Source organism: Piliocolobus tephrosceles, chromosome 1, assembly GCF_002776525.5.
Source record: "Piliocolobus tephrosceles isolate RC106 chromosome 1, ASM277652v3, whole genome shotgun sequence".
Lineage (NCBI taxonomy): Eukaryota > Metazoa > Chordata > Mammalia > Primates > Cercopithecidae > Piliocolobus > Piliocolobus tephrosceles.
In genome coordinates this window covers 127,541,254-127,568,050 of record NC_045434.1, presented here as the reverse complement: position 1 = coordinate 127,568,050, position 26,797 = coordinate 127,541,254, and the positions used below count along the sequence as shown (strand labels likewise).

At 45.8% G+C, this 26,797-nt stretch overlaps 1 protein-coding gene across 1 annotated transcript in view; it reads right to left on the bottom strand.

Annotated features, from left to right (window-relative positions):
• ABCA4 (ATP binding cassette subfamily A member 4) overlaps nucleotides 1-26,797 on the bottom strand; it is a 133,581-nt gene that overhangs the window by 63,305 nt on the left and 43,479 nt on the right. The window contains exons 10-16 of the mRNA XM_023231075.3: nucleotides 26,091-26,207; nucleotides 25,196-25,393; nucleotides 9,223-9,428; nucleotides 8,687-8,863; nucleotides 6,664-6,886; nucleotides 2,410-2,631; nucleotides 923-1,127 (exon numbers count right to left, since the gene is read on the bottom strand). Coding sequence (XP_023086843.2) covers nucleotides 923-1,127; nucleotides 2,410-2,631; nucleotides 6,664-6,886; nucleotides 8,687-8,863; nucleotides 9,223-9,428; nucleotides 25,196-25,393; nucleotides 26,091-26,207 — 1,348 coding nt within the window. The remainder of the gene's footprint in view (nucleotides 1-922; nucleotides 1,128-2,409; nucleotides 2,632-6,663; nucleotides 6,887-8,686; nucleotides 8,864-9,222; nucleotides 9,429-25,195; nucleotides 25,394-26,090; nucleotides 26,208-26,797) is intronic.

Below are 26,797 nucleotides of genomic sequence, written 5' to 3'. Positions count from 1 at the left end.
CAGATTAATTAGATATTTATTCAGTGCCACCAAAGGTCAGACAGTATTCTGGGCACTGGGACTGTCACGGTTAACAAAATAGACCACGTGCCTGCCCTCTGGGCTCATTTCTACGAAGGGCAGAGAGTCAGTAAATACATGCATAAGATACATCATCATATCAGATGTTGAAGAATGTTCCCGAAAATAAAGTAGGGTAAGGGGATGGGAACCCTGAAGGAATGTTGTTTATAGAACCATAGATATGTAGATCTCTTCAGTCTGGAAAGATCCCTGTGATAATGTGACATTTGAACAAAGACCTTAACAAAGTAAGGAAGCGAGCCTGCAGATATGAGGGGTGGGTTGGGGGGTCGGGGGAGAGAAACGTGCTTCTGGCATGAGAACAGCAGGTGGAAAGGCCCTGAAGAGGAAATGCACTTGGTGTATTAAACAGTCAGTAAGGAGGCCAACGTGGCTGGAGCAGAGGAACATGGAGGAGAAGGGAAAATCATGAGATGAGGAAGAAAGTTGGAGGCCAGATAATGAAGCATCTTGGAGGCCAGGGTTAAGACACCGGGTTTTACTCCGAACGAGAGGAAAAGCCAGTGGAGGCATTTGACAGGGAGGGCTGACACCATATGACCTTGATTCTGAAAGGATCTCCCTGAATACAGTGTGGAAAACGGACTGATGCGAGGTGGCAGTGGAAGGAAGAGGCTGGGATTGGGAAAGTTAGGTGGTGACAAGAGATCAGATTCTGGATTTGTTTCTCAAGTAAAGCCAGTAGGATTTGCTGGTGGATTTTTGACTTCTAGATTTAAACTTCAAATGCTGGCTCTGACAAAGAGCTTCGAAGCAATGAAATTTAAACTAGATGAATGGAGAGGGCTGGGGATCTGAAGAACTCAATTACCTTTACCCTATAGAGGGGGATGCTTACCTGGAAACACCTGGTCAAGGTACCAAGCGAGTAAGCCGTAGACAGCAGCATCAAGGAGCATCATCTGCATGGACATCAGGAAGCTGAATTCGTCCCCTTCCGTGGGACTGTTCCCGATGTTGCTCCACTGCAGCCCCAGGCCTTGCTCTTCAAAGCGAACCAGGTACTCAGTGCCAAATCCAAATGCCACCGGAGACAGCAGGCTCTGCAGTGAGGCAGAGAGGGCACAGAAAATGAGCAGTGCCTTTTATCCAATGCAACAGCACCCAGATGCCCTCAAGGTAGAGGGGAGGACCAAAAGAGGGTCCCCATTGCCTCCCAGTGTAAGGTCACCTCAGGAGGGGTGAAGGCCGTCTTTCTCTAGACAGCTAGGGGGAGTTCAGAGTGTCTCTCTGCAAACAAGAGAGTCTCTAGCTATACAGTCACAAAAAACCATGAAACAATTCTCAGCCCAGCCCTAATCCACAGTTGCGAGACCTATAGCTTCCTAGTGATCTATGTACCCAAGAAGGTGGCCTCAAAGTTCCATCTGCCTACTCAAGAATTACCAAAAAGCCCAGCTCTGCCCACAGATGAGTCATAAGGATTTCTTGCCACTAATCCATTGTGATCATTTTAGAAAATTGGGTGCAATAAATGGCAGCGATTGATTTCTTATTTAACCTAAGAAATGAAAGGCAGATGCCCTGACACCTCTGGAGCCCAATAAGTGTGAGTTGTGAGAATAAGTCAGACTTTCTGTCTTTTCTCAGTGAGGGCAGGTGGTCATCCCTTCTTGACTCTACAGCACAGAGACAGGGAGACTCCGGAGGACAAGGGGAACTGCACCCTCCAGGGCCAGAGGCTGATTAGAGGGTGGAAATGGCCCATTTGAAAACAATTAGAGAAAAGACAGTGCTCTTTGTCTGGGTCTGGGAATTGTGAACTAGGAAGTTTCTCAGGCCATCAGAAGTCAGTTTCCGGAGTCCTCTCCTGGCTGGCAAGCCTGACTCTGTGGACAGTCTCATTCTGCACTTCTTTCTGCAAGCACTGGTAGAGCATGTTAAAGATACTTGTGGAAATACTCCAAGTTTGTTCTGAAGCAAAACAAAAACTTTTAATTAATGGAAACATCTCTTTAGACAGAGAGTAAAGTGGCGAGCTCCCTCCCTTCTGATTCTTCTCAAAGAATGGGAAAGGAAAACTAGTGAAATGGGCTGCTGGCTCTCTCTCGTGAGTAAACCAAGGGACCCATGAGTTGAACTGGTTTTTTAATGACTTTCCAGGGCAGATGAATCAAGCAGGTGTGGTGAGGAGTCACTGTTGCATCGCTCAGGGTGAGAACTCCTCCCACTTTTGCCCCTGTACCTTTTAGCCTCACATGTACCTTTTAACCTTAGGTCAAAGGCAAAGTGAACCCCCTTAGAGGGCAGGCTGTGTCTTCAGGACTGCTACAGACCCTTCCGAGGAAACGTGTTGTAGGACAGGGGCCAGCCCAGGGGCCTCACCACAGCCTTCTTCAGCTCAGCTGTCATGCGGTCCTGCCAGGCGAAGCACAGGATGTGTGGCAGGTAGAGGGTGAAATAGATGACGCCACTACAGGCTGCTGCCACACTGGCCTTGGAGAAGAAGGTGCTGAGGAGGAAGCACAGCATGATGGTGGCAGTGGAGAAAGCCAACAAGAACAGGAAGAGGATGAATGGGTCGCTGTAATGTAGGATTCTTCCATGCTGAAACCAAGAGGCCATGCGTCAGTAATGCCTGCCCTTGTCAGGACGCCTTCTCACTCTGCCCTAAAGGGCTCTCTCGCACGAGCCTGTTGTTAGTGTCTAAATTTCTACAATGCACACTCCATGTGCTGAGTTCCTTTAATCCTAGGAATGCCATTTTCCCTGGGAAGAGTAACACATTAGACTCCTATCAGTCATGAGTAATGTTAAAAAAAATTAATTGGGAGACCATTAGGCTGAAATGGCCCCAGCATTCTGTGTTCCTACATCAGCAAACCAAAACCCAACTCAGAAAGTTAACTAACCACAGACTGCCCACTACCTCTAATCAGGGACTTTCCCTGTGAACCAATCAAATACTTGCTTTGTTTTTCTTTGTCTTGCTTCCCTACCCCTCAGAGGTGCCCTGAACCACTTGTGATCTGGAGCCTCCTGTGAATCAGTTTGCTGGAATCAACTCTTTAACATTTTAATGTGCCTAAGTTTCTCTTTTAATAGTATTTATTAAGTGTTAAGTAAGCAAATCCTTGGTGAGAAGAGTGGTCATGTGGAGAAATATGGCTGGGACAAGGGAGGAAGACCTGGGTAGGGCATCTTGGAGCATCTCCAGGGCCCTGGATAAACCAGGTATATGGGAAACAAAAGAGGGAGATGGGAGGGGACTCCAGAGGAGCTTCAACGTTTTGCCTGGGGCCTGGTCTGCCCGATGCCATCATCTGTACTTGATTTTCTGAGATTTGCTACCCACACAGGTGAAAACATCAGTAATTAATCCAAATCACTTGGAAATGGATTGATCCTCCCCATCCATGAATAGCACACAAATACATTTCCTAGCACCTGCTGGCAGTACTCAGTAACTTTCACATTAACCAATGAATCAACCACTTTGGCTATGTAGAAAATAGGACCAAACTAACAACTTTCGCTAGGGGAACTGCTATCCAATTGCACTAGAGGATAAACTGAGATTGTCAAATGTATTAGACCTTCTTGGTTATCCTTTGCTAGAGGCATCCTATGAGGCAGTTTACTCTCTGAACACGCAAATGAGTACACAGAACTCATCCTGTGCTCTTCCCAGGAACACAAAGGAACAAATAGGTCCATGTCCTAAATGAGTTCTGATCAATTGGCAGTAGTTCCCTGGAGTTTTGGGTTCCTCTCGTAGAAAAGAGACCGATGAGTAGTATCTGTGATGGGCATGCGAGAGCTGAGTGGAAAGAACGTGCCTTTTGTCTGCTGTGGCTGCCATTTCTCCTTTCTGCTCTCCTGCCTGTGGGTACTGACAGAACAGACTGAAAACAGACAAAACAAATGGCAAGGGGGGAGCGGGGCACAGAAGAGACCCATGCTTAACTAGAACCCAAATCTGAGGAAATCTAAATAAAAGTCTAGATTAGGACTCAGAGCTCCTGATTTTGTGCGTCACCCACACGCAGCTCCATAAAAATAAGTCCATGGCTGAACGTGTGGCTTTTGGATGGAATCACTTTAAGGTAGTTGTTGCAATTCTCAGAAGAATGAAATCAATTTCTTTTTTATGTTTATTTTTTTTAGACAGAGCTTTGCTCTGTTGCCCAGGCTAGAGTGCAGTGATATGATATTGGTTCACTGCGACCTCCACCTCCTGGGTTCAAGAGATTCTCCTGCCTCAGCCTGCTGAGTAGCTGGGACTACAGGCATGTGCCACCACACCTGGCTAATTTTTGTATTTTTAGGAGAGGCGTGGTTTCACCATGTTGGCTAGACTGGTCTGGAACTCCTAACCTGAAGTGATCTGCCCGCCTCCATCTCCCAAAGTGTTGGGATTACAGGCGTGAGCCACTGCGCCAGGCCTGAAATCAATTTCTTTCTTTTTTTTTTTTTTTTTTTGAGGCGGAGTTTCACTCTCGTTGCCCAGGCTGGAGTGCAATGGCACGATCTCGGCTCACGGTAACCTCCACCTCCCAGGTTCAAGCAATTCTCCTGCCTCAGCCTCCCTAGTAGCTGGGATTATAGGCATGTGCCACCAGGCCCAACTAATTTTGTATTTTTAGTAGAGATGGGGTTTCTCCATGTTGGTCAGGCTGGTCTCGAACTCCCGACCTCAGGTGATCCACCCGCCTCGGCCTCCCAAAGTGCTGGGATTACAGGCATGAGCCACTGTGCCCGGCCTTGAAATCAATTTCTTATCCTTGCTCAAAACAAAGTCCCATAAATTTCTAGGATTTCTAGGACCACAAACTTCTAGGACTTTTCACTGACTTAAGCCAGAGGTGTAACTCACTCTGTGACCTTACAGTTTCACCAGCTGTGGCTTCCTCTGATGGCCACTTTTCTTTTTGTTTCTAATAGCTTGAATAACAAAGGGACCTTCCCATTGTCCCTGCTTCCAGCTTCTTTCCTGTGTTGCTGAGGTGGGGAGGAAGAGACAAGGGAAAGGTGGGAGAGTCATTCAAAGGAAAACCCTGTTTTGGTGTGGAAAGCTCTGTTTCCGTCATCACTGGAACAATGTTCTAGTTCCCACAAAGAGAAACCCTTTTGTGCATGAAACTCCTGGTGAACGTTTTTTACCTCACATCATGAAAGCTTTGAAGACCTAATGGCCCATTCTTAGGAGGGCAGATCTCAATGCTGCTTATCAACAAGGCAGGCAAAGTCTCATGGCTGTTGCTAGTCAGATGTTTACACATTTTTACTCCTTTAATTCTGAGGACACAAACGTGTTGGTACTGGGAAAAGGAGCAGACTGAGGGATGGGAAAGAACAAGGGAACCCTAGATGAGGACAAGGGGCTCAGCTCCTCCCCTCATCTCTTTGAACTTTGGTACCCTTTTCAAATGTAAAGCCACATCCAGGTGGGGTCAGGTTGTTTGAGCAGAATGACCTCTACCTTAGCATTTGTCGTGCTAGGACTCTAGCACAGGGCATAACCAAGGCCACAGATCACTGGATCACAGAGCCACACTAAAAAGACAAAACCTTCAGATTTAGTACATTTTACTGTAAGGAGAAAGGGCAAGATTTGGCTTAACTGGAGATGTTTTGTTTGAACAGGATCTGATGGAATATTTGTGGATCAGATGGGTACCTGATATGGGCCAGCATGGGATGGGAGACACTCAGCCAGTCTGTGGTCACTACACACACTGCCTCGTGTGGTGCAGCACTTGATATCATGATGGGGAAGAAGTGGAACAAGCTCAATCCGTCCATCTCCGGAGCCTGCAAAGCCTGAAGTCTAAAAATTATACCAAATTCCGTCCAATAAAATATAAAAAATGACCTAAATTTATATCCTTATCATTTAACAAGTACAAACAATCATCTACGGTGGAGGAGCTAAAAATGAAGGATAGCAACATATTGCAAAATAATGTTTCATTTCCAAGTCTAGCTCTCAGAGGAGTTGCAAGTTCGCAGAGGACAGACCGATAGAAGCTGCCTGTGGCTATAAAAACTCCTTATCACTGAGGAAGGATGGACTCTAAATTCCATCTTTTAAAGAGAGAGAGGTCTTGGAGATTTTTCAGGTAGCAGAATGTTTTTTGGTGAAGCCATGTAGGAGATGACCATGATGGTGATTAGTAAATAATCCAAATCTCCTCCCCTACTGCTACTGAAAAGGCAAAAGCCTTTCCCCATTTCAACTCTAGCCAGTAGTTACAATTGTAAGCCTAGGAAAACACTCCCTGAACCAATTTCTTCTGTGTTTGGAAAGAGAAGACTAGTTTAATTACACTATTACACTGTGCAGGGCTCTGCTAATAGCAGCTTCTCCAGATGGTCATGGAATGGGACTGGAAAGTCTGTGTGGACCATGGACCCCTGGGCAGGAAGTGGGAGATGGGAGGATGCTGTGATACAGTGGCTCCTTGAGGAGGTTTTGTCTCTCTGAGTGTCTCCCACCTTGGCTAAAAGGAAGGGCTGGGAAGCTAGATATCACGCTCTCTTTGGTGGCCAGATGTCTAATACAGGCACATGAACAGGATGAAAGGGGAGAGGAACCAAAGTATTGAAGATTTTCTGGGCCTTCTCCATTTGGCTTACCATGATGAATATCGTCAGGAGGAAGATGCTCATTGACATGATGGAGAAGCTGTCCAGGAACCAGGTACACCAAATCACTGCATTGGAGACACCCTGATTTTTCAAGGTCTCCTTCAGTCTCAACTCCTTCTCCAAGACGATGCTCTTCACAGTCATGGAGACAGAATAGATCCATGCCAGCACCATGAAGATAGGGAAACAGCGGTTCAGGATGATCATGAAACTAAAGCAAGAGGAGAGAAGCAGAATAGTAGAGTGTTCTGTACCTGGTAGATGCAGAATAAATGTTTGTTGAATGAATGTGTTGAGAACAAAGCCCAGATGGAGGGAAATGAAAACAGGAAACCCTCCCCTGGACATTCAATGGGCTGGAATCTTTTAATACATTCCACGTTAGCCCTGAAGCATTATTTTTTGTTTATAGCAGAGTGCTGGCTTTCTGGTTAGCCCAGGTGAATGCTCTGCAAGTAAAATGTGTCAATAAAACTATATTCTCTATGTGAAAGATCTTCCCTGTTTAAGGCCTTGCAAGGACAAGACTGCAGACTTGATGCTGAGGATGGGATCTGAGTAGATAGCTACATGCTGACACCGAAACCCAAGAGTGTGGAGCACTGACAAGGGCAAGTGGTGGTGGTAAGATCAATAACTTGGCGCCCCAAGGGGTCAGCCACCCCAGCACAGTCTGCCCGGGTAGGTCAAACTCTAGTTACACAAAAAGACACACAAAATAACTAATCAGTTTGGCACTTTCAGAAGGCAAATGATCCATCAATAAATCAGTTATCCAACAGACACTGGCTCCACCCCAACAGTCCACATGCACAGGTGCACTAGACCCTGGTATATCCACCCGGCAAACAGGGTAGATTTGATATACTGGAACGACTTTGTTGTGAACTTTACACATGTTTTCCCTGTGTTTCATGTGCTAGCCTTGGGATTATTATCTATTGAAAACTGTTGTGTGTTGTCACTGGAAGGGCCCAGTTCCAGCATGGGAGGGTTTCAGGAAGGGAAGCATACATTCGTAAAGCCTGCATTTCTGGGACTGGCCACCAGAGGACTCTCCCACACCAAATGACCTAGCTCTCTATTGCCTCCCCACACCCACCTCACTTCCCCACGAGCCACTCCCATTCTGATCCTAAAGTGGACCTGGGCTTTTGCCCCTGGCTCCATTTCCTAGCTCTATTATCCAAACCCAAACTAACTGCAGACTGGCCACTGTTATCTCAAGTTTTCTGTAGAGCTGAGGCTAGAAAACCCATTGGACAGTTATTAAAAGAGGGTTTTCTGTGTCCACACTGAGTTTTAGGTGAACTCAATTGTAGGTCTCTACTGCTGTTTTGGTAGTGTGTCTGACCCCATCTGTAATGACAAATGAGCCCTCCCAACCCTCCACCCCGGCCCTTTCTCTACCACCCCCAGATCCATATTCAGAGAAACAGTAGGCTGCTTGCTTGGCTTGCTGCTGGTCAACAGATACACAGGCCTGGGATGGGGGTGTCCAGGGAGGCGGGGCCTGAGCTCATCCAACACATTTCTCTGCCTTGTCATTGAGCATACATCATGGAAATGTTAGTTCGGGAAGGGGCTGCATTATTCCAGGGCTCCCAGGAACCAGACCTACTGGCCATGCAGAGTCCAAAATGAATGCTGATGTGGCAATCGTTGGGCAAACATTCTGACCAGAACCCTTCCACATACCAAACATACTACATAGTGGGGAATTTGTCCCCTCCTCGAGCCTCACTTCCCTTGCTTTAATTTTCCCCTTCCCTTTTCCAGCTACAACACCATCTCTTTTCCCTTTCCCACCACTGCACTGACTCATCTGTGCCTGCCTGGAGCTTGGGAGAAGCAGGTTCCTCAGTCAGCGCTCCATGCTCTCCAATTTGGCTCTGGTCCCTGGGGCTCTCTCCAAAGACACTGAATGCTTGAGAGCACACCAGCCCACCCCAGCCCAGCCCAGCACCCCCATTAACATGTCATGGAGGAGGGTCGCAAACTTCAGACTCACGAATCGTCCACGAAGCAGGGGTAGGGCATCTGCTGGAGGTAGATTCCAACTGGAGCTTCTGCCTGCACCTGGCTCCTTGTGATCCCCTGTTCAACCATGTCCTGCAGATAGGCAAACCCACCCCAGATGTACCGGAAATCTTCCACAGGATCAGCTCTGGGACCAGAATCCCAGTACCTGAGAAGACACAGAGGGACAAGGGATGGGAATGGGCTCGGACAGCTCACTCACACCTCCCGACCACAGGGTGACTTGGAACTCATTCTCTTAAAACCTTTCTCTTAAATGTTTCCAAAGGATCTAATTCTACTTCCTAGTCCTCAGTTTAAATCTCAGTTTTGAATATTAGCCACAACGTAACTCTGTAATTGCTTTCATTCAAGGACTCTTTGTTGAGCTTTAAAATATCTTATTTTTTTATTTAACTTAATTTTATTGATTTACAGGCCAAGTCCAGTCTCAGTCCCTTTCTCTCTACCAAATGTAGTTTCCCACTGACTTTGGAGAAACACAGTGAGCCCTTCCTGAAACATCACCTGTCTTTAATCTTATTGGTTTTCTCCACCACGTCTATGTCCATTCGGATCTTATACTTCACGTGGGGTGGTAGAGAGCTGGTCCAGGGATACATGTCAGGGAACACCACTCCAGCCCAGAACCTGTTTTCCTCCAGTAGAGACAGGGAACGTTGGGTGAGCTGAGTTTCATCATTGTAGCTTTCAAACTTATCCAGGACCAAGCACTGCAGAGAGTCACAAAGTTGAGAGAGTTTGAGGAGGTCAACTGCAAAGACTCAACTGCACACACAAAAGGCAGAGGATAAGGGCTGCTGCCCCAGGAAATGGTCAAATGCAAGGAGGCCTATAAACTTAATGTTTGCTTAACTCCAGAGTTTGGTGTTAAGTTTTCAATGTGTCCAGATGTAGGGGTGCAAGAGAGCTTGGAAACGCTGACGTGCTCTTATCCCTGCAGAGCTAGTGAGGACCACACTTTCCAGATGTCCAAGGCTGTCCAAATATGCAAGTCCTCAAAATGACAAAAATACCCCAGGCTTTTACTCCTCAGCATGGGGAGGCGAGGGAGTGGGGTCACACTGGCTACAGCCTGCTTTGAAGATCTGAAAGACTGACGATTAAAGAGCTTTAAAGAGAGAGAGAAACATTCCTAGCATTGAACCTTTCTGGCTCTCTCCAAACACACAGGATGGCCAGCTGAGGGAAGAGCAAGGAGGAAGAGAGAAAATAACAGACAGCCAAAATGACTTAGTCAGGGAAATCACTTCCAATTACAATTGTGTGACAAGTAATGCTGGGGGAGGAGGAATTTCTACAATATGCCCCTTTTCTTCTCCTGGAAGAGGAATAAAAACCGTTACCCACAAAAGAGCAGAACTAAGAATGTTTAAAAATTTGAATATGAGGGTTGTCCTCTTGCATAGATTTGTTAAAGCACTTATATTGTTACTTGCATCTATTTCCTTTTCTTTAACCTCTTCTTCCTATCATTGCGAGGGCTATTGGTGTCGACATTTCTTTCTTAGCGTGTAACTCACAAGAGGTCAGATGGTGTTGTCTTGATTAAGTTGTTCCCTGAGCGCATACTGAGAGTCTGCAATGTGCCAGAGCCTGGTCAACTCTAAGAATACAAGAAGGAAAGATAAACATCTCTTCCTAAAAGAAAGTTGAGGGCTAATGACGGAGAGGATTGGAGTAAACCAACAACCATAATGTGAAGGATCAGGTTCTAATGAAAGCAAGCCCAGTGTACTGGGGAAGCCCAGTGGAGGGATACAGCTAAGTCTTCCTGGAGGTATCAGGGAAGGCTGCCTGGAGGAAGAGCCTCCTGAGAAGGAGGATAAGCAGGAATTAGCTGAAGAGAGGTGATTTGCTCCAGACGACCACCAGAGTAAGTGCCAGAGAACAGGCAAGTAGGCAGGGTAAAAGAAAACTTTATTAACTAGCCAATGTGAAGGAGGGGCGAGGTTCACCGGTCTCCGGCGGTGGAGGCCGAGGAAGTCACTTCGGGGTTCTCAGGCGAGGTTCCTAGGTCCGCATAGCAGCAGGGACCGAGGAAGTTCGCGCCATGCGCCCGCTGGGAGCGGCTTTTATGTCCTGGGCCTGGGAGTGGGCGGGCAGTGGGCGGGACATAGGCGGGTCGAGGGCGGGGCGGTAGGCGCGGCTAGGTAGGTTTCGATTTTCTCCGTCAGACGTCAGACTGCGCCTGCGCAGTAGACCTGTGTCTTTCCTGGGCGCGGGAAAGTTGACAATGGAGAACCCGGAAATGCGTCATTTTAGTCCCTTTGTTCCTTTGTTCCCTCCCTCCCTCCGTCCAGACAAGAAGAAAGTGGGGGAAAGGTCGGCTCAGGCACAGGGAACAGCACATGAGGTATCTGGGGACCTATAGGAATAGAGCAGTGGTTCCCATCTGTGGCTGTGCTTTAGAACCACTGGGGAGCTTTAAAAGATACCAATGCCAGGCACTACCCCAAACAATTAAATCAGAATCTCTAGTGGCAGGGCCAGGGCATCCATATCTTGTAAAAAGCTTCCCAGGTAATTGCAAGGCACAGAAGGGAGTGTAGGGTCAAGGGAGGTGAGTGTGACAGCAGCACTAGAAAGGAGGGTGGGACCAGACAGTTTGCCCTGTGGGACTCAGTAGTGTGAACGCAGGGCTTCCCCAGACACGTGCTTTCAGTGCTAAGACCAGGGGAGTTCTGGGCAAGCCTTAAAGAGCCATAGGAGCTAATGCAGGGTTTTAAGCAGGGATATCACCTATGGGATCAGACTGTGATCACTGGTAGTGGAGAAGGGGGAAAGCAAGCAGGAAGACTGGGCTATTGACGTACTGCAGGCTTTAAGGAACAGATTCATCGCCACAGACTATCTGTCAGTTACGTGGAATCCTCATTTTACTGAAGAGGAAATTGAGCTTTATAAGATATCTTATTTTGTTGAGAAGACCTCCCTGAGGTCACACAGAGAGACAGTGGCAGAGCTGGGACTCCCTCCCCAATTTCACCTGCAGGCCCAGAGTTCTTATTGCCACACCAGGAACCGTGGGAAAGGCTGGATCCACAGCCTGGCACTCAGCGCCCTCACTACTGTCTTGTCAAGTAGGCGGATCAGCAATTACTACTTATCCTCACTTGGCAGCCCAGGAACTTAGGTTCAAGGAGGCTGAGTGAGTTCCCCAGGGTGGTAGAGTAGGTATCAAACCCCAGTTCATTTGATTCCACAACTATTACCCAAGAAAGAAAGAAATGAGAAAGGTGGACAGGACATAAGGACCTGACCACAGAACCAAGCTCCACTGCACTGGGAAGAAGCAGGCAAACCCAACTCATTCACCAAAACCCCTGACTCCCGAGTCCCACCCACGCCTCAGAGCGTGCACTGGAAGCCTCTGGCAATTCAGAGGCTGTGTTTGAACAAGGGGCTGCACACCCACACTTCTTGGGCCTCCTGAACTAAACTGTCCCACCTCAGCCTCCATACCCTGGGGATGGGTCCCATGTAATGTTCTTAGTCTTCTAGATAAAAAGGAAGAAAACAAAGAAAACTATTAGTGTTCCAGCAGATATGGGCAGAGGAACACAGGTACATGAAAAATTCTAAAGGGCCCCAGGCTTAAGTGACACCACGCTGATGAGATATTAATAATTATCTTAAAAGGAAATGGAACTGGTATTTCTTTGGGCCCAGGCTTAAGTGACACCATGCTAATGAGATATTAATAATTATGTTAAAAGGAAATGGAATTGGTGTTTCTTTAAGAAATACCCGTATGTTTAGTCACCCACCATAGAGCTAAGGGAAATGGCGAATTTTCTTTAGGCAGTGATTCTCTCACAAACAGGCATTGCCCAGCCTAACATTGACCGGTCCTTAAATGAGATGTAGGACTTAAACAGGTCACACCCCAAAAGTTCTCAATAAGTGTTTGTTTCTTCTGGACAGAAATAATGTAAGATTTGCTATTTGATTAATAGCTTGGGTCTGTTGAGGGCGAGGGTAGGTGGGATCTAATATGTAGACTGTTAGCACAGTCCTCGACTATGGGCCTGGCACGCAATGTTTGTCAGTACTTAACCCACCCGACCATACTGCTTGAGGACAAAGGATTGACAGTGTGATGCTTGGGCCAGGGGGCTCCTGAACTGAACTGCTAGAACACATTTTGAAAATAGGCATTTAAATTAGTTTTAGGGAGACCTCAGTGTTCTACAAAGATAAGTAGTAAAATAATCTCATTTTATTGGTTTGTCAAGTTTAGAACTGCATATAGAGAAGTTTAGTATTGGCAATTAGAATGAATCTGAAATTTAATTCCTAAAATGAAAAACAAAATTATTTGGGGAGATGAAAGTCTTTGCTCTTCATGTTGTGACACACACATAGAATGTTCTACCAGTTCATTCAATCATGGGGCATTTGGACAGAGCCCTAGAGGGCTTGTGGTCTGATGTTCTTACTTGGCTGGTGAAGAATTGGGATCAGAGGAGCAAAGGGCCTTGCCCAGGGTCAATCTAGGTCAGAAGCAGAGCCTGCATCCATGTCTTCAGTGCTGAGCCTGCAGAGTGCCACTGTTCCCTATCGTTACTCTGAGGATAAGCCACACCCTAGCCACAAGCTGGGGTGTAACATCCCTGAACAAGAAGATCTTCTGCCCAGAACAGCACCGTTCAGTAGAACTTCCTGCAGTGATGGAATTGTTCTATATCTGCCCTGTCCAATATGGCAGGCAGAAGCCACAAATATCTACTGAACACTTAAAATGTGGTTAATGCATCTGAGGCATTGTGTTTTTACTTTTAATTAATTTAAATTTAAATAGCCCTGTGTGGCTGCTGGTTACTGTATTGGCCAGCACAATTCCAGAGACAGTAAATTCCTTGAGGCTGGGGCCACGACTTGTTCACCGTGGTCTCTGGAATGGCATTTTGTCATGATAGGACCTTGATATATGTTTACTGAGTTGAGTTGGTTTGTGTGTTTTGAATATAACTCTGCATCCTACCTTAGAATCACATGGTAAACTAGGGGAAATTAATAAAACGTGAATTTTCGCTACGGTGCTAATGACAGTATAACTCTTAAAACAAAAAAGCTAGTAAAAATAAATACATTGTAGTAAGATGACTCTCAGAGCTATCTGGCCCATTCTCTTTGAACTCTCCTTTCATGTCTTAAGGGGAACTCTATACAGGAATAAGCAGCTGATGTTTTCAGTGGCATTGCTGACTCCTGTGATGACGTGGGCTCCATCCTGGCTGGTGTATCAGGCAGCTGATTCATAGTCATGTTTCCTGATGCATCCCCCTAGATTGATACCTTGATAATCTCTAGAGGGAAAAAAACTTAAAAGATTCTCAAATGTTCATTTACCCTAAAACATCTGACCCATTTTCAAAGGTGCTTTGTCTTCCTTGTCTTGCAAATTGGTGTAGCATAGTGTTTAAGAGTCTAACAGACCTGTTGCCATTTCCTAATTGTGTGGCTTCTGTTTCCCTACCTACAAAATTGAGCTATGCCCTATCTCATAGGTTTCTTCTAAGGATCACATGAGATGGTGTTTGTGAAGGCTTACAAGTGCCTCCCTGTAGGAATAAAAGCAGATGCTTACTGAAGGCTTACTACGTGGCCAAAACTGGCCCAAGGACTTTACTCATATTCACTCATTTCATTCTCACAACAACCTTATGAGGTCCAAGTTCACTTAGGAGGCACGACTAAGCAAAGTAAACCTCCTCTGGAGAGATTCTGTGTTTTTAACCACTATAGTATACCAAACCATCTCACAAATAGTGAGGACCTGATAAATACCATTTTTATGACTGTTTTTGCAAAATATCTTGAAAGTCAACAGACTTTTAAGCCCCAGCCAGGTTACCTTTTAGCCATGACAGCTGTTTATCAGGGGAGGAAGGGAGCTATTTTCTTTAAATAATATGTCTGGGAACATATCCCATCCTGAGCTGATCCATAACACCTCATCTGGTTAGAACAATGCTATGGACAGATGCCAAAGCCCATGTCCCAGCTGGGCAGTAGGGGAGGTGAGAGGGGGTAGGTCCTCACCCACTGATGCTCGCTAGCTGCTTGTCGGTCATTAGGTGAAAGTCAGACAACTCTGCCCACAGGAAGGCCTTATAAAGCTAATCCTGAATGTCATCCTCCCCACATCTTCCCAAGGTCAAGGTAGAGCAATTGTAGAAGCTGTTTTGGACATGAATCAGATGTTCCTGGGTCACCCTCTGAAGTATGAGTCATGAGGTAGCCTTGTATTCTCATGGGGAAGCCACCTGCCTTGCAGCAAGTGACCTCATTCCCTATTGGTACTTGCTTTGATCCCTGAAGTCAAAATCTCGGCTAATGGACATGTATATTAGTGCATATGTGTACATAAGTATGTTTGGGAGACAGAGATGAATGAATAAACTCTCAGCAGAGGTTTCTGATTTTGATATATTTGATCTGATTAGCTCATAAGTTAGAACATAGTAGGTTCTATGAGGCTAAGGCCATGGAGTCTATGTGTAAAAGCTGTCTGCTTCTACACTAAGAGTAACTATGCAATCATGAATGTTAGGGAAGAATGTAGGTAGATAAGAACTGGCCAGTGTAAGGTGCTCAAACCTAGCACCACTAGTGGGAAAAGAAATCAAAGGGCATCTTTGTTGAATAAAAACACAGTGTCTTAAGGCCTCAGAGGCAGATTCTGGGCAGATGTTATAGCCAGAGCTCAGAATCTCAAAGAGAACCTCTTTGATAATGCTCTATGACAGCCAATGGCAATAAAGCAAGAAAAGGGCTTTCCTCCTGCCCCTTAGTTTCCTAACTGCTGTGGCTGAGCCCAAGTGGCAGGACCACTACCATTGGAAGTCCACTCAAGTCCTACAGCTCTTTGTTGTTTGTTTTGCTGGCACTCACCAGGAAGCAGAGTCCACCCTGGTGGAAGAGGTTTGAGCCCTCTCCAGCGCAGGCAGCTGTGTTCAGGACCTCTGGAGAATGCAGTCATTTGTTTACACAGCTAAATCAAACACCTCCTTGGGAGGACAAGCTGCAGTAGCAGCAGGCTTCCTTCTTTCACTGTGACCTCTCTGTCTCTAATTCAAACACATTCGGTCATAGATACATTAAATTATCTGTTAGGTGGGAAACGATGTCCAGTGGAGGCACAGAAAGAACGAAAATCTTTCTTTTTGTTTAAACTTGATGATCAAAGTGGGGAGCAACCCTGTGCTGACGTGGCATAAGAGGACATGTTTTGACTAATACATCCAGGATGTGCTAGGAGTGAGGTCTTCGAGGGTAAGGGAGCCACTTCCCCCTTAGAGATGTTGGCTGTATAATCCCGCCTCTCACATCTGTAACTCCTAAACTCAGGCTGAGAACAAAGTGGACGATGAATGCCAATGGAGGGCTCAAGTGGCCCTGCTGGTGTCAAGGTAGACACCTGGGGTTCCTTTTGAGAAATGCCAGTGGATGTGGGCAAACATCCCAGAAAGAGTTTCCTGGCAAATCTAAACAGTAACATTCAAGATTTATTTCCCACGACATGGAAAAAGCCACTGGATAAAATAGCCTTGGGCTGTGTTGGTTAGAATGGCGAGTTAGAGGCCGAAGGCACTGCAATAAATTTTATCTTGCACGCGGGGCACCGCAAACAGACATCTGAAACACTCACCCACAGAGAGTAAGGAAACACATGACGACTGGAAAACAAAGGGACAGGAAATGCACAGCTGTTAAAAAATGTCTGTCTCTAAAATAAACAAATTGAATACAATAATGAAACAAATAAAAAGATCGAGTTGGAGCACAAAGATTCACACTGGGGCAAAGCCACTAGGTAACGCCTGTGTCTAACTGGGTCCAAAGGAAGAGAATCACCTGGCTGACAACTGCAGGGCACTTGAGCTCTCAAAGTTTCTTGTTGAATCATCCCAACCACTTAGGCACATGGGTGCTACTATATTCAAAACATTTGATAATCAACAGAGCTGGGCACTGACCAATCAGACCACATTCTGGCCACAAACACCGATTTTAGCCACACCAGTGAATGCCACTTGAACTGCAGTTTGGGTTATCATCCTCAGTTTTCAGGCAGTGAAACAGCAATGTTGCCTCCAATCACAGAGCCCACTGGTGCAAGAGATGGTGTCCTTTCACCCACAGGATGAAGCTTTTGCAAGCCATTCCGGCTGACTTCAGGCACCACTGCTTCTCCCCTGATGCTGCAGCCACACCTCTGCCCAGCCCATCTACTTCTCTTGAGCTTCACACCTCTGCGCTTTGTTTATGCTCTTCCTCCTGCCTGAAACTGTCTTTCTTCCTTGCTTAGCTGGAAAATGTAACCTTTACAGCCCAGAGCATCAGTTATGAGTGTCTACTCTATGTGACTACAGCTCCACTAAGGTAAGCTGGGAAGTCAAAAAGAAAAGTAAGGCAGTTTCGGCCCTTGAGGGGTTCAGGGCCATGAAGGCGCAGAAGCGTATAAACAAATCATGATCAAGGGCTACAGGGAAGGGAATGGTGCATATAAGAAGGCCCGAGGGCCGGGCGCGGTGGCTCAAGCCTGTAATCCCAGCACTTTGGGAGGCCGAGATGGGCGGATCACGAAGTCAGGAGATTGAGACCATCCTGGCTAACATGGTGAAACCCCGTCTCTACTAAAAATACAAAAAACTAGCCGGGCGAGGTGGCGGGCGCCTGTAGTCCCAGCTACTCCGGAGGCTGAGGCAGGAGAATGGCGTAAACCCGGGAGGCGGAGCTTGCAGTGAGCTGAGATCAGGCCACTACACTCCAGCCTGGGCAACAGGGCAAGACTCCGTCTCAAAAGAAAAAAAAAAAGAAGAAGGCCCGAAACATAGGACCTGAGTCCTGAAGCGTGGGTGTGGATGTTGACCAGTCAGTCAAATGGGGGAAGGATGGAAAGGTTCAGCGGTACCAGGTGGGAAGCCTGGGGCAGTCCCACAGAACATGGAAGAAGCATGAAGGGCTAGACTGGGAAGGCCTTTACCTTAACAGCAATGAGGAGTCACTGTGGAGCTGTGGGTGCTAAGTCATGGCAAGCCTGGGGCTTTAGAAAGATCTTGCTGGAAGCAGTTGGGAGCTGGACAGCAAGAGACTGGAGGCCTGGCAACCAGCTAAGAGAGATAGCACAGGCTTCTGTAAACAGAGGCCATAAATGGGGAAGAAGGAGGAATTTCAGAGATAATTTGGAGGAAGAATTGACAGTGCTTAGAGGATTTATAATGTTTTGAATTGGATTTGTACAATCTGTTTCTACTCTATCAGATTGAATTATGTTCTGCCAGTCCTCTGAGATACCACTATTATGGCATTATTTAACGACACACTTATCTCTCCCATGTGAGCTTTCAAGGAATCAAGGATTAACAGCATTTATTCAAATGTGGGTAGTTCAATCCATGCAAATGCATGAATGACTGAATGAATTCACATCTTTTTGGTTTCCTACTCTAATCTAGCTACTTTCAAGCAGAAAAATCTACTCATAATAGTGCCCATTATGCTGCATATTACAAAATAATGTCTGCCTTCATTGGATTCATTATATAATTTATCCAGACAATACTTACTGAGCCCCTATTAATGTGGGCTGCATATGATAGCAGAAAGAGCTTTCTCATCAGAGTCAGTCAGCTCTGGATTAGAATTCCAGATCCCCCATTTAGCTGTTGTATTATGTTAGACTGTCAACCTCTTTGAGTCTCCGTTTTTAATTCTGTAAAATGACAACTATGCTTACTAGGCAGGTAATTGGGAGTATTGCATGAGATGAAATGTAAAAGTGCCCAGCAGGTGGCTGGCTCGTAGCAGGTTCAATATCAGTCCATCCTATGAGCTCCACTGATTACTATTTGAACCTCCACCTATGACCCCAGCCTACCCCTTGCCCACATTTTCCTTCTTGAGGCCAGTTATATGTTTCTTAGAGACTAGAGGCATGAAATGAGGTCATTGCCTATGAGTTACTTAGGATCTAGTTCATGGCCCTTGAAATATGATTGTTTGCGTGATGTAGACTTCTGTGCTCTTTCTCACAATCCCCTGATTTCTACCTAGCCTTCCAATGCACATCTAGAGTCAATAAATTAATAGAAGAAAGCAATAGGACAGATAATTCGCAAATATTTATACATCTGACTCTAAAGCACATTACATGATCAGCAGTTTTATCTTCTTAATCCTATTTTTTCTTAGGTTATCCTGAAAAATACGTTCCCTGAGTCCATTCTGTTTGGGTGGTGGTGACACGTGGCCAGGAACATGCAAGGTGCAGAGAAAAAATAGTCCAAAACTCTGGCCTTTGAGAATTCATCAGCAAGATAATCACCACGTAGATAATAAGGAGTTATGCACGTGTATTGACTGTGCTGACAGCAGAGGAAAAAGCAGTTAATGAACACATGTTTTTTCACAGCTTAGAGAAATACAGTGGTTACTGATTAAAGTACAATTTTATGCCTTGATCAGAGGTATTTTTCTATTAAAATTTGGCTGAATTCAGCTTCCTGATGTGAAATTCAAGACCTGAAAATCAAATATATTATGAAATGAAAATACACTGTGAACTCTGAATAGTATTTCATCTGTGCCAGGCCTAATCTTTTACTAAACAAAAAATACAAAGGGGAGGGATGTGTATGTTTGTTTTAACTGAAGGGCAATAAGAAGAATAATGTATTAATTTTTCTAATTGTGCTTTTCTCCAGAAGCAAAATATATGTGAATAAAGACACATATAAATTAGAACTACAAATGAATACACATACCAGTTTAAGATATTTGCCTGTATGGGACCCACTTGTCCTGTGTCCTCAGATTTGGAGAAGAGGGTGATTGCAAGGCCCATGGGAATGAATGTCTCCCCATGCCTGACGTGAGGCTCTCCAAACCACCATCATCTATTTTCCTATTCCACCGCCTCCCTTCTAACTGGGCCGTCTGACTTCCATTTATTTCCTCCTGCTAAGGGGAGGGGATCAGAGGAAAGACAGAATATATGTATGGGGTGAATGAGATTGCAGTTGTCATTGTGGAGAGGGTCTGAGACACCAGACCATGGTCCACAGAAATGCCAGCATGGTGCTTGGGCCGCCCTCCTGGGAGGGGCCTATACTCTCTACTCAGAGCCCTCAGGCAGGCCTTCAGCAGCCCAGTGAAGCAACATCCTTGCTTTCCTGCCCTGGAGAGACCTTCAGAGCCATCAGCGAAGAGCTTTCATGGCCTGTCTGCTACTAAGCCATCCTCAGGGTGGGGAGGTGAATGATTTTCAAGTCTCCTCCAGACTTCCCAAAACACAAGAACAGAAGCAGAAAATTCCAGGACAAGTCACAGTGACGTGTTTCTTCCTCACACATTTCCTCCCTGCTGTCTTTTGCTTTCTGTTCATTGCTCCCTTGTTTTCCTCCTCCGCCCCCCCCCAAAAGGGTAGGAAGATCAGAAACAACCTTATCACAGCTGCTGGGCTTCTGCCCCCATCATACCCCTCTGCTCAGAGGCCCTCGTGAAGCCCTGGTGGCCAGGGAGGATGTGATTTGCAGCTTTGTGATTCCTAGAGGAGCACCGGCTTAGAGGCCTATTTACAGGAGGCACTGACATCATTTTCTCTCCTAAGCAATGGTTTTTGGCTTGTATTTTGTTAAAAAGCTAATATTTATTAAGTGCTTACTATATGTCAGTGCTTTGCATGAATTAGCTCATTTAATTCTCATTAACAATCCTATTAGGTAAGTACTATTAATATCCCTATTTTATAGATTTGGAAACTGGGCACAGATGATAGGAATTTGAACCCACGCAGTGTGGATCCAGAGACTGAATACTTTTTTTTTTTTTTTTTTTTGAGACGGAGTCTCGCTCTGTCACCCAGGCTGGAGTACAGTGGCCGGATCTCAGCTCACTGCAAGCTCCGTCTCCTGGGTTTACGCCATAGAGACTGAATTCTTAACCATTTAAGCAACTAATGTATTTTAAGTATCTATTGGGTGCCTGGGGCTGCATTAGGTACAAGCTGCATGGAAAAAATAATCCTTCTGGAAAACAAGCCATTTATGTCATGATACAAATGTCAAGTAGACAAGGTGTATTCTTCATAGTATTTCACAAAAACATTGTGAGAACCACTGAACTCCATGCTGCACAAATAAAGCAATAGAGTCTCTCTCCTCCATCCACACCCCCAGCACAGGTCCTGCTTATGTTATAATAGCAGTGGGTGGATGGTGGTGGGCCTGGCTGGGAATAAGGGCTTAGCAGGTAGAGGCAACATGAGACGAGGCAGATGTTAATTGAGTAACTGTACAAGGGAACTCCAAGGTCCCACAAATCTAATAGGTCTGTAAACATGCAGATAACCAGGCCTCTTCCCTGGAAATTCCAAGCCAGTCGATCTGGGTTGATGCTTAAGAGTCTGTTTTGTAAACAGACCAATAGACCAATGGAACAGAACAGAGGCCTCAGAAATAACAGCACACATCTACAACCACCTGATCTTTGACAAACGTGACACACACAAGCAATGGGGAAAGGATTCGCTATTTAATAAATGGTGTTGGGAAAACTGGCTAGACATATGCAGAAAACTGAAACTGGACCCCTTCCTTATACCTCATACAAAATTTAACTCAAGATGGATTAAAGATTTAAATGTAAAATCCAAAATCATGAAACTAGAAGAAAACCTAGGCAATACCACTCAGGACATAGACATGGGCAAAGACTTCATGACTAAAACACCAAAAGCAATGGCAACAAAAGCCACAATTGACAAATGGGATCTAATTAAACTAAAGAGCTTCTGCACAGCAAAAGAAACTATCATTAGCGTGAAGAGGCAACCTGCAGAATGAGAGAAAAAAATTTTGTAATCTACCCATCTGACAAAGGTCTAATATTCAGAATCTATAAGGAACTTAAACAAATTTACAAGAAAAAACAAACAACCCTATCAAAAAGTGGGTGAAGTTGGCCGGGTGCGGTGGCTCAAGCCTGTAATCCCAGCACTTTGGGAGGCCAAGACGGGCGGATCACGAGGTCAGGAGTTCGAGACCATCCTGACTAACATGGTGAAACCCCGTCTCTACTAAAAAATACAAAAAGCTAGCCGGGCGAGGTGGCGGGTGTCTGTAGTCCCAGCTACTCGGGAGGCTGAGGCAAGAGAATGGCGTAAACCCGGGAGGCGGAGCTTGCAGTGAGCTGAGATCTGGCCACTGCACTCCAGCCCAGGCGACAGAGGGAGACCCTTTCTCAAAAAAAAAAAAAAAAAAAAAAAAAAGTGGGTGAAGCATATGAACAGAGACTTCTCAAAAGAAGACATTTATGTGGCCAACAAACATATGAAAAAAGCTCATCATCACTGATCATTAGAGAAATGCAAATCAAAACCACATTGAGATATCATCTCATGCCAGTCAGAATGGTGATTATTAAAAAGTCAAGAAACAATAGATACTGGTGAAGCTGTGGAGAAATAGGAATGCTTTTACACTGTTGGTGGGAGTGTAAATTAGTTCAACTATTGTGGAAGATAGTGTGGTGATTCCTCAAGGATCTAGAACCAGAAATACCATTTGACCCGGCAATCCCATAACTGGGTATATCACCAAAGGAATATAAATCGTTCTACTGTAAAAATGCATGCACATGTATGTTTACAATAGCAAAGACATGGAACCAACCCAAATGCCCATCAATGATAGTCTGGATAAGGAAAATGTGGTACATATACACCATAGAATACTATGCAGCCATAAAAAGGAATGAGATTGTGTCCTTTGCAGGGACATGGATGAAGGTGGAAGCCATCATTCTCAGCAAACTAACAAAGGAGCAGAAAACCAAACACCACATGTTCTCGCTTGTAAGTGGGAACTGAACAATGAGAACACATGGACACAGGGAGGGGAACATCACACACCAGGGCCTATTAGGGTGGGCTGGGGGGCTAGGGGAGGGAGAGCATTAGGACAAATAGCTAATGCATGTGGGTCTTAAAACCTAGATGATGGGTTGACAGGTGCAGCAAACCACTATGGCACACATATACCTATTTAACAAACCTACACATTCTGTACTTGTATCCCAGGACTTAAGGTAAAATAAAGAAAGAAAATTTAAAAATTAAAAACAAATCCTGTTTTATAAAAAGCATTCAAGGTCATTCTTGTCTTCAGACAAGTTGGTGATCACTTAGTAGTTGCCTGCAGTTTGGTGCTGCTGCCATGACTGGTACCTTCTGAAAGGCCACTTGGGAACCTGTGCTGCCACTTCCAGAGTTTGGAGAGAGAGAGTCATACACTCTGGAAAATCGTGGTGGCACCAGGGCAACAGCAAGTCCTCAAGAGCACCAGGTGACAGAGAGAGCAAGGCTTTTCCTCACTAGTTCATTATCCTCAGGACTCACAAGTCTGAGACAAGACGGCATGCTCCCGAGGGCCCTCGAGTTTATTCTGTCTCCTATTGCTCTCAGAAGCCCCTACCTTCCAACAGTTCTAGATGACACAGACCCAGACCTGGCCTATGGGCAAGAGTGATCTGCCCTTAGATGGAGTCATTTACTGGAAGTATGAAGGCAAGAATTTGAAAATGACTGAGATGTGCTCCCTGATTCTAAATAACTCCCAGATTCTAAATAGCTGCCCAGCCAGAGATGGATATGTCAACAACCAACTCTAATCTAGCTGGGAGAGGGGTCCAAGAGAGGCGTGAAGAGAGGGCCAGGAAGCACGGAGGAGTGAATGACTAAACCTCCGTCAAAGCAGAAGTGACATTTGAGAGCTGAGTGCTGAGTCTCAGAGAATGAATGAGTAGAAGCTCAGCAGATGAGGAAAGGGACAGTCATTTCAGGCGTTGGCAGACATACACTTTTCTACCTTGCGTTTCTTCTTTTGGGCAAATATCTTCCTCCACTTCACAGTAATCCTGCTCATAGTAATGGCCCTGTGGTGGGTAGCTGACCCAGGCCTCCCAGTCAGAGTACAGAGGGGTGGGTACAGGAGCCAGACTGACAGGGAAACTCTCTAGGAGCATTGCTTCTGCTACGGGAAGGGGATTTTTGGTGTATAGATGATTGCTAAGGGCTATAAGCAGCTAGGGCACCAGCAGAGGAGAGGGCCTGGCTAGGGCTGATGCTGAGCAGAGACGAGTAGAAAAGTGAGGTGGAAGGACACAGGGTGCTCATGGTGGCTTCCAACTCTTGGATCCCCCTGAACTTCATTATTTATGTCCACCAACAAATGCTTTCTTTTTGTTTAAGCAAAAAGCTTGTGACCAAAAGCGCTCTAATAAACGAGCAATGAAAACAGCATTTGCAAAGGGTAGAATCCCAAGAGATCATGGAATGGGAATGCCTGTGGGCATGAAAGGGCCAGGTAGCAGACTTGAGGGTGTGCAGTGAGCAAGGGCTGGGAAGGCGGGGAAGGACAGATTTGGAAGGGACCTATGTTATTTGGGGGTCAAATCATTAAGATTTTAAATCAGAGAGCAATGTAAGCAGGATTGCGGAACATAACTCTGGTGACAGTGTAGAGAAACGCCTGGGCCAACAGAGGCTGGACCCTGGAGTCCAGGGAGGAAGCCCTTGGAATGGGCTGGTGCAGAGATGACAAAGCCTCTAGTCCTCAGAGAGCCTGGAATGCAAGAGGCAGAGCTGAGAGATATTTAGGAGAGGAGACAAAGCTTGGTAAGAGAAATCAGAAGGGCAGGCTCTGAACTCAGGCATCCCCAGAGCTGGATCCTGTTTGCTTCTCCTAATGGTCGTGCATGGGATCTTATTTAACCTCTTTAAGCACTGGCTTCTCATCTGCAAATTGGCAATGATAATGGTGCAAGCCTCATGGAGCTGTGAGAATTAAATGAAGCAAATGTGTGTAAAAGCACTTGGCACAATGCTTGGCATAAAGTTACACTCAGTAAGTGACAGCTACTGTGTGGAGGGTGAAGAAGGAAAATTAGGGATAACCCTGAAATCCCTCACTTGAGAATTTGGGCAAACACTGACGATGTTAATTAGGATAGGAAATACAGGAGGAGGATATGTTTTATGGGCAAAGAGAACATACAGCTTTTGGAGGGGACGTGTTTAGGCTGATGTGCTTGTAGAACTTGGGGGCAGGAGCATCCCGCAAACAGTGGGACCGTGGGGTTAAGGGGACACTGGCCATAGATGGCCACTCAAGCAACGGCAGACAGGAGAGGGTTGAGGACAGACGCAGATGCTTAAAGGGGGCTACAGGAGGAGGAGCCCAGCATGAGAAGGTAGGAGATGTGAAGAAGAAACAGTTTTCAGCATAGATAAGTTTTAAGTATGGATAAGCTGTTAGAGAATGAGAACTGCACAGGGGATGTAGGGATTCTTGTTTCTTCAGTGGGGAAAATGAAAGCTGAAGTCCAAGACCACTTGACTTGCTAAGGGAGCTCTGGTCCCACTCACGGGGCTATCTTCAAGGGGCCCACTGTGGGGCTTGCAGCCCCTTACCTCCAGGTATTTATTGACCAGGCGGAGGGTGCGATCAGTGATGTTAAATATGTCTCTCCAGTTCAAGTTGGCCATGTCGTCAGCCTGGCTCTCCCGAGGGCCCTTGTAGAGGAAGTTTAGGATGGCTTCAGCAGTAATACCTTCTTCACCAAGCTGCCTATTCAAAAAGTCTTTTACTGTTGGATTCCCCAGGATATCCTTGGGAAGAAGAAATACAGTCACTGCTTAGAAATTCCACAGGATCTTTGGTCTTGTTCTTCAGCCATTTCTAATTTTTAGTGATTGAGGGTAGAGACTCTAAGGCTCCCTAAAGAGCTAGTGAGCTTGTTCCACTATGAGGCATACCTAGCTTCATCGCATTTCCCCCAGTCCATGGGTCTCTGGAATAGAGGGAAGATGTGTAGGGGCAAAGGAGGGGCCAGATGGGGGGCATTGAAAATGGTATATAAAAAGCTGTCTTTTGCTTATGGATATTTTTGCTTTCTTTTGAGTGTCCCTGCTATATAGAACTCTTGTCTTGGTTTTGCAAAGTTGAAAATGAGACCAGACAAACACACTCAACGATCTTTGGAGTTAGAGCTGGCCTCTTGGGGAGATGCCTCTTTGAATTTGAGGCCCTTGAGTGAATTCATAAAAGCAGGAAACTCCAGGAAACCACTGGTCTTGTGGCAGCTTTTAGACTTCTCCCAGAATTCAAGAAACATATTTCTCATCCAAAGTCAGTGACCCCACTTGGTGACTGCTTGGAATGAGGGCCTTTGGGGCCTGCTTGTTGTATTTTGATCTAACTCCAATAGCGATTAACTCTTTGCTGGGAAAAGGAAACAAGTGGAACTTTCCTGCCCCCACCCTTTCCTCCTCCCCTCCCCTCCCCACCCTCCAACCCCCCTCTTACTCTGATCATGTTCATCTGTGTGCTATTGTCAAAGAAGTACCAGATCTGGGGCCCTACTTCTTCCCACGCTTTGACCAACTTCCTAACACGCTCCAGTTCTTCAAAAGTTGAGTTGGCCTAAAACCAGACAGAGAACGAGACAGAGACACGAACAGAGAGAAAAGTGAGAGAGAACTTTTGGTTGTGTCTTTTCTGCCCCTGTCACTTAGTGTTAGGGAAAGGCTTTTTAAGGAAGTGTTTTTATTTTCTCAGTCTATTGCCATTTCCCAGAACAATTCACCATCTCCCAGCCTCCTGGGCTGACAGAATCTAATTTCTTAGTATCTCAGAAGTCCCTGTAATGTTGATGATATTATTTTCTCGGAACCTCCCTCGTTAAAGCTAGATTTGGACCCCCTGGGAGAAAATACTCTTCCTCCCTTCCTCCCTGTCTTTATCTGTTCTGAGTAGCCAGGATTCAGAGAATTGTGAACCCTTCCATTGGGGATATAATTCAAGCAGTGGGAAAGAAAATCTCATTGTAGGCTGCAGTAGAGAGGGGAGGGCCCAGGCAGGGGCACTGAAGCAAAGCATTCCAGTGATGACTGTGGATGAGGGAGGAAACGCAAGAGTCCACTTAGCAAAAAACAAACATGAGATGTGCTACCAGGAAGGCACATCACACACACACACACACACACACACACACACACACACACACACACACA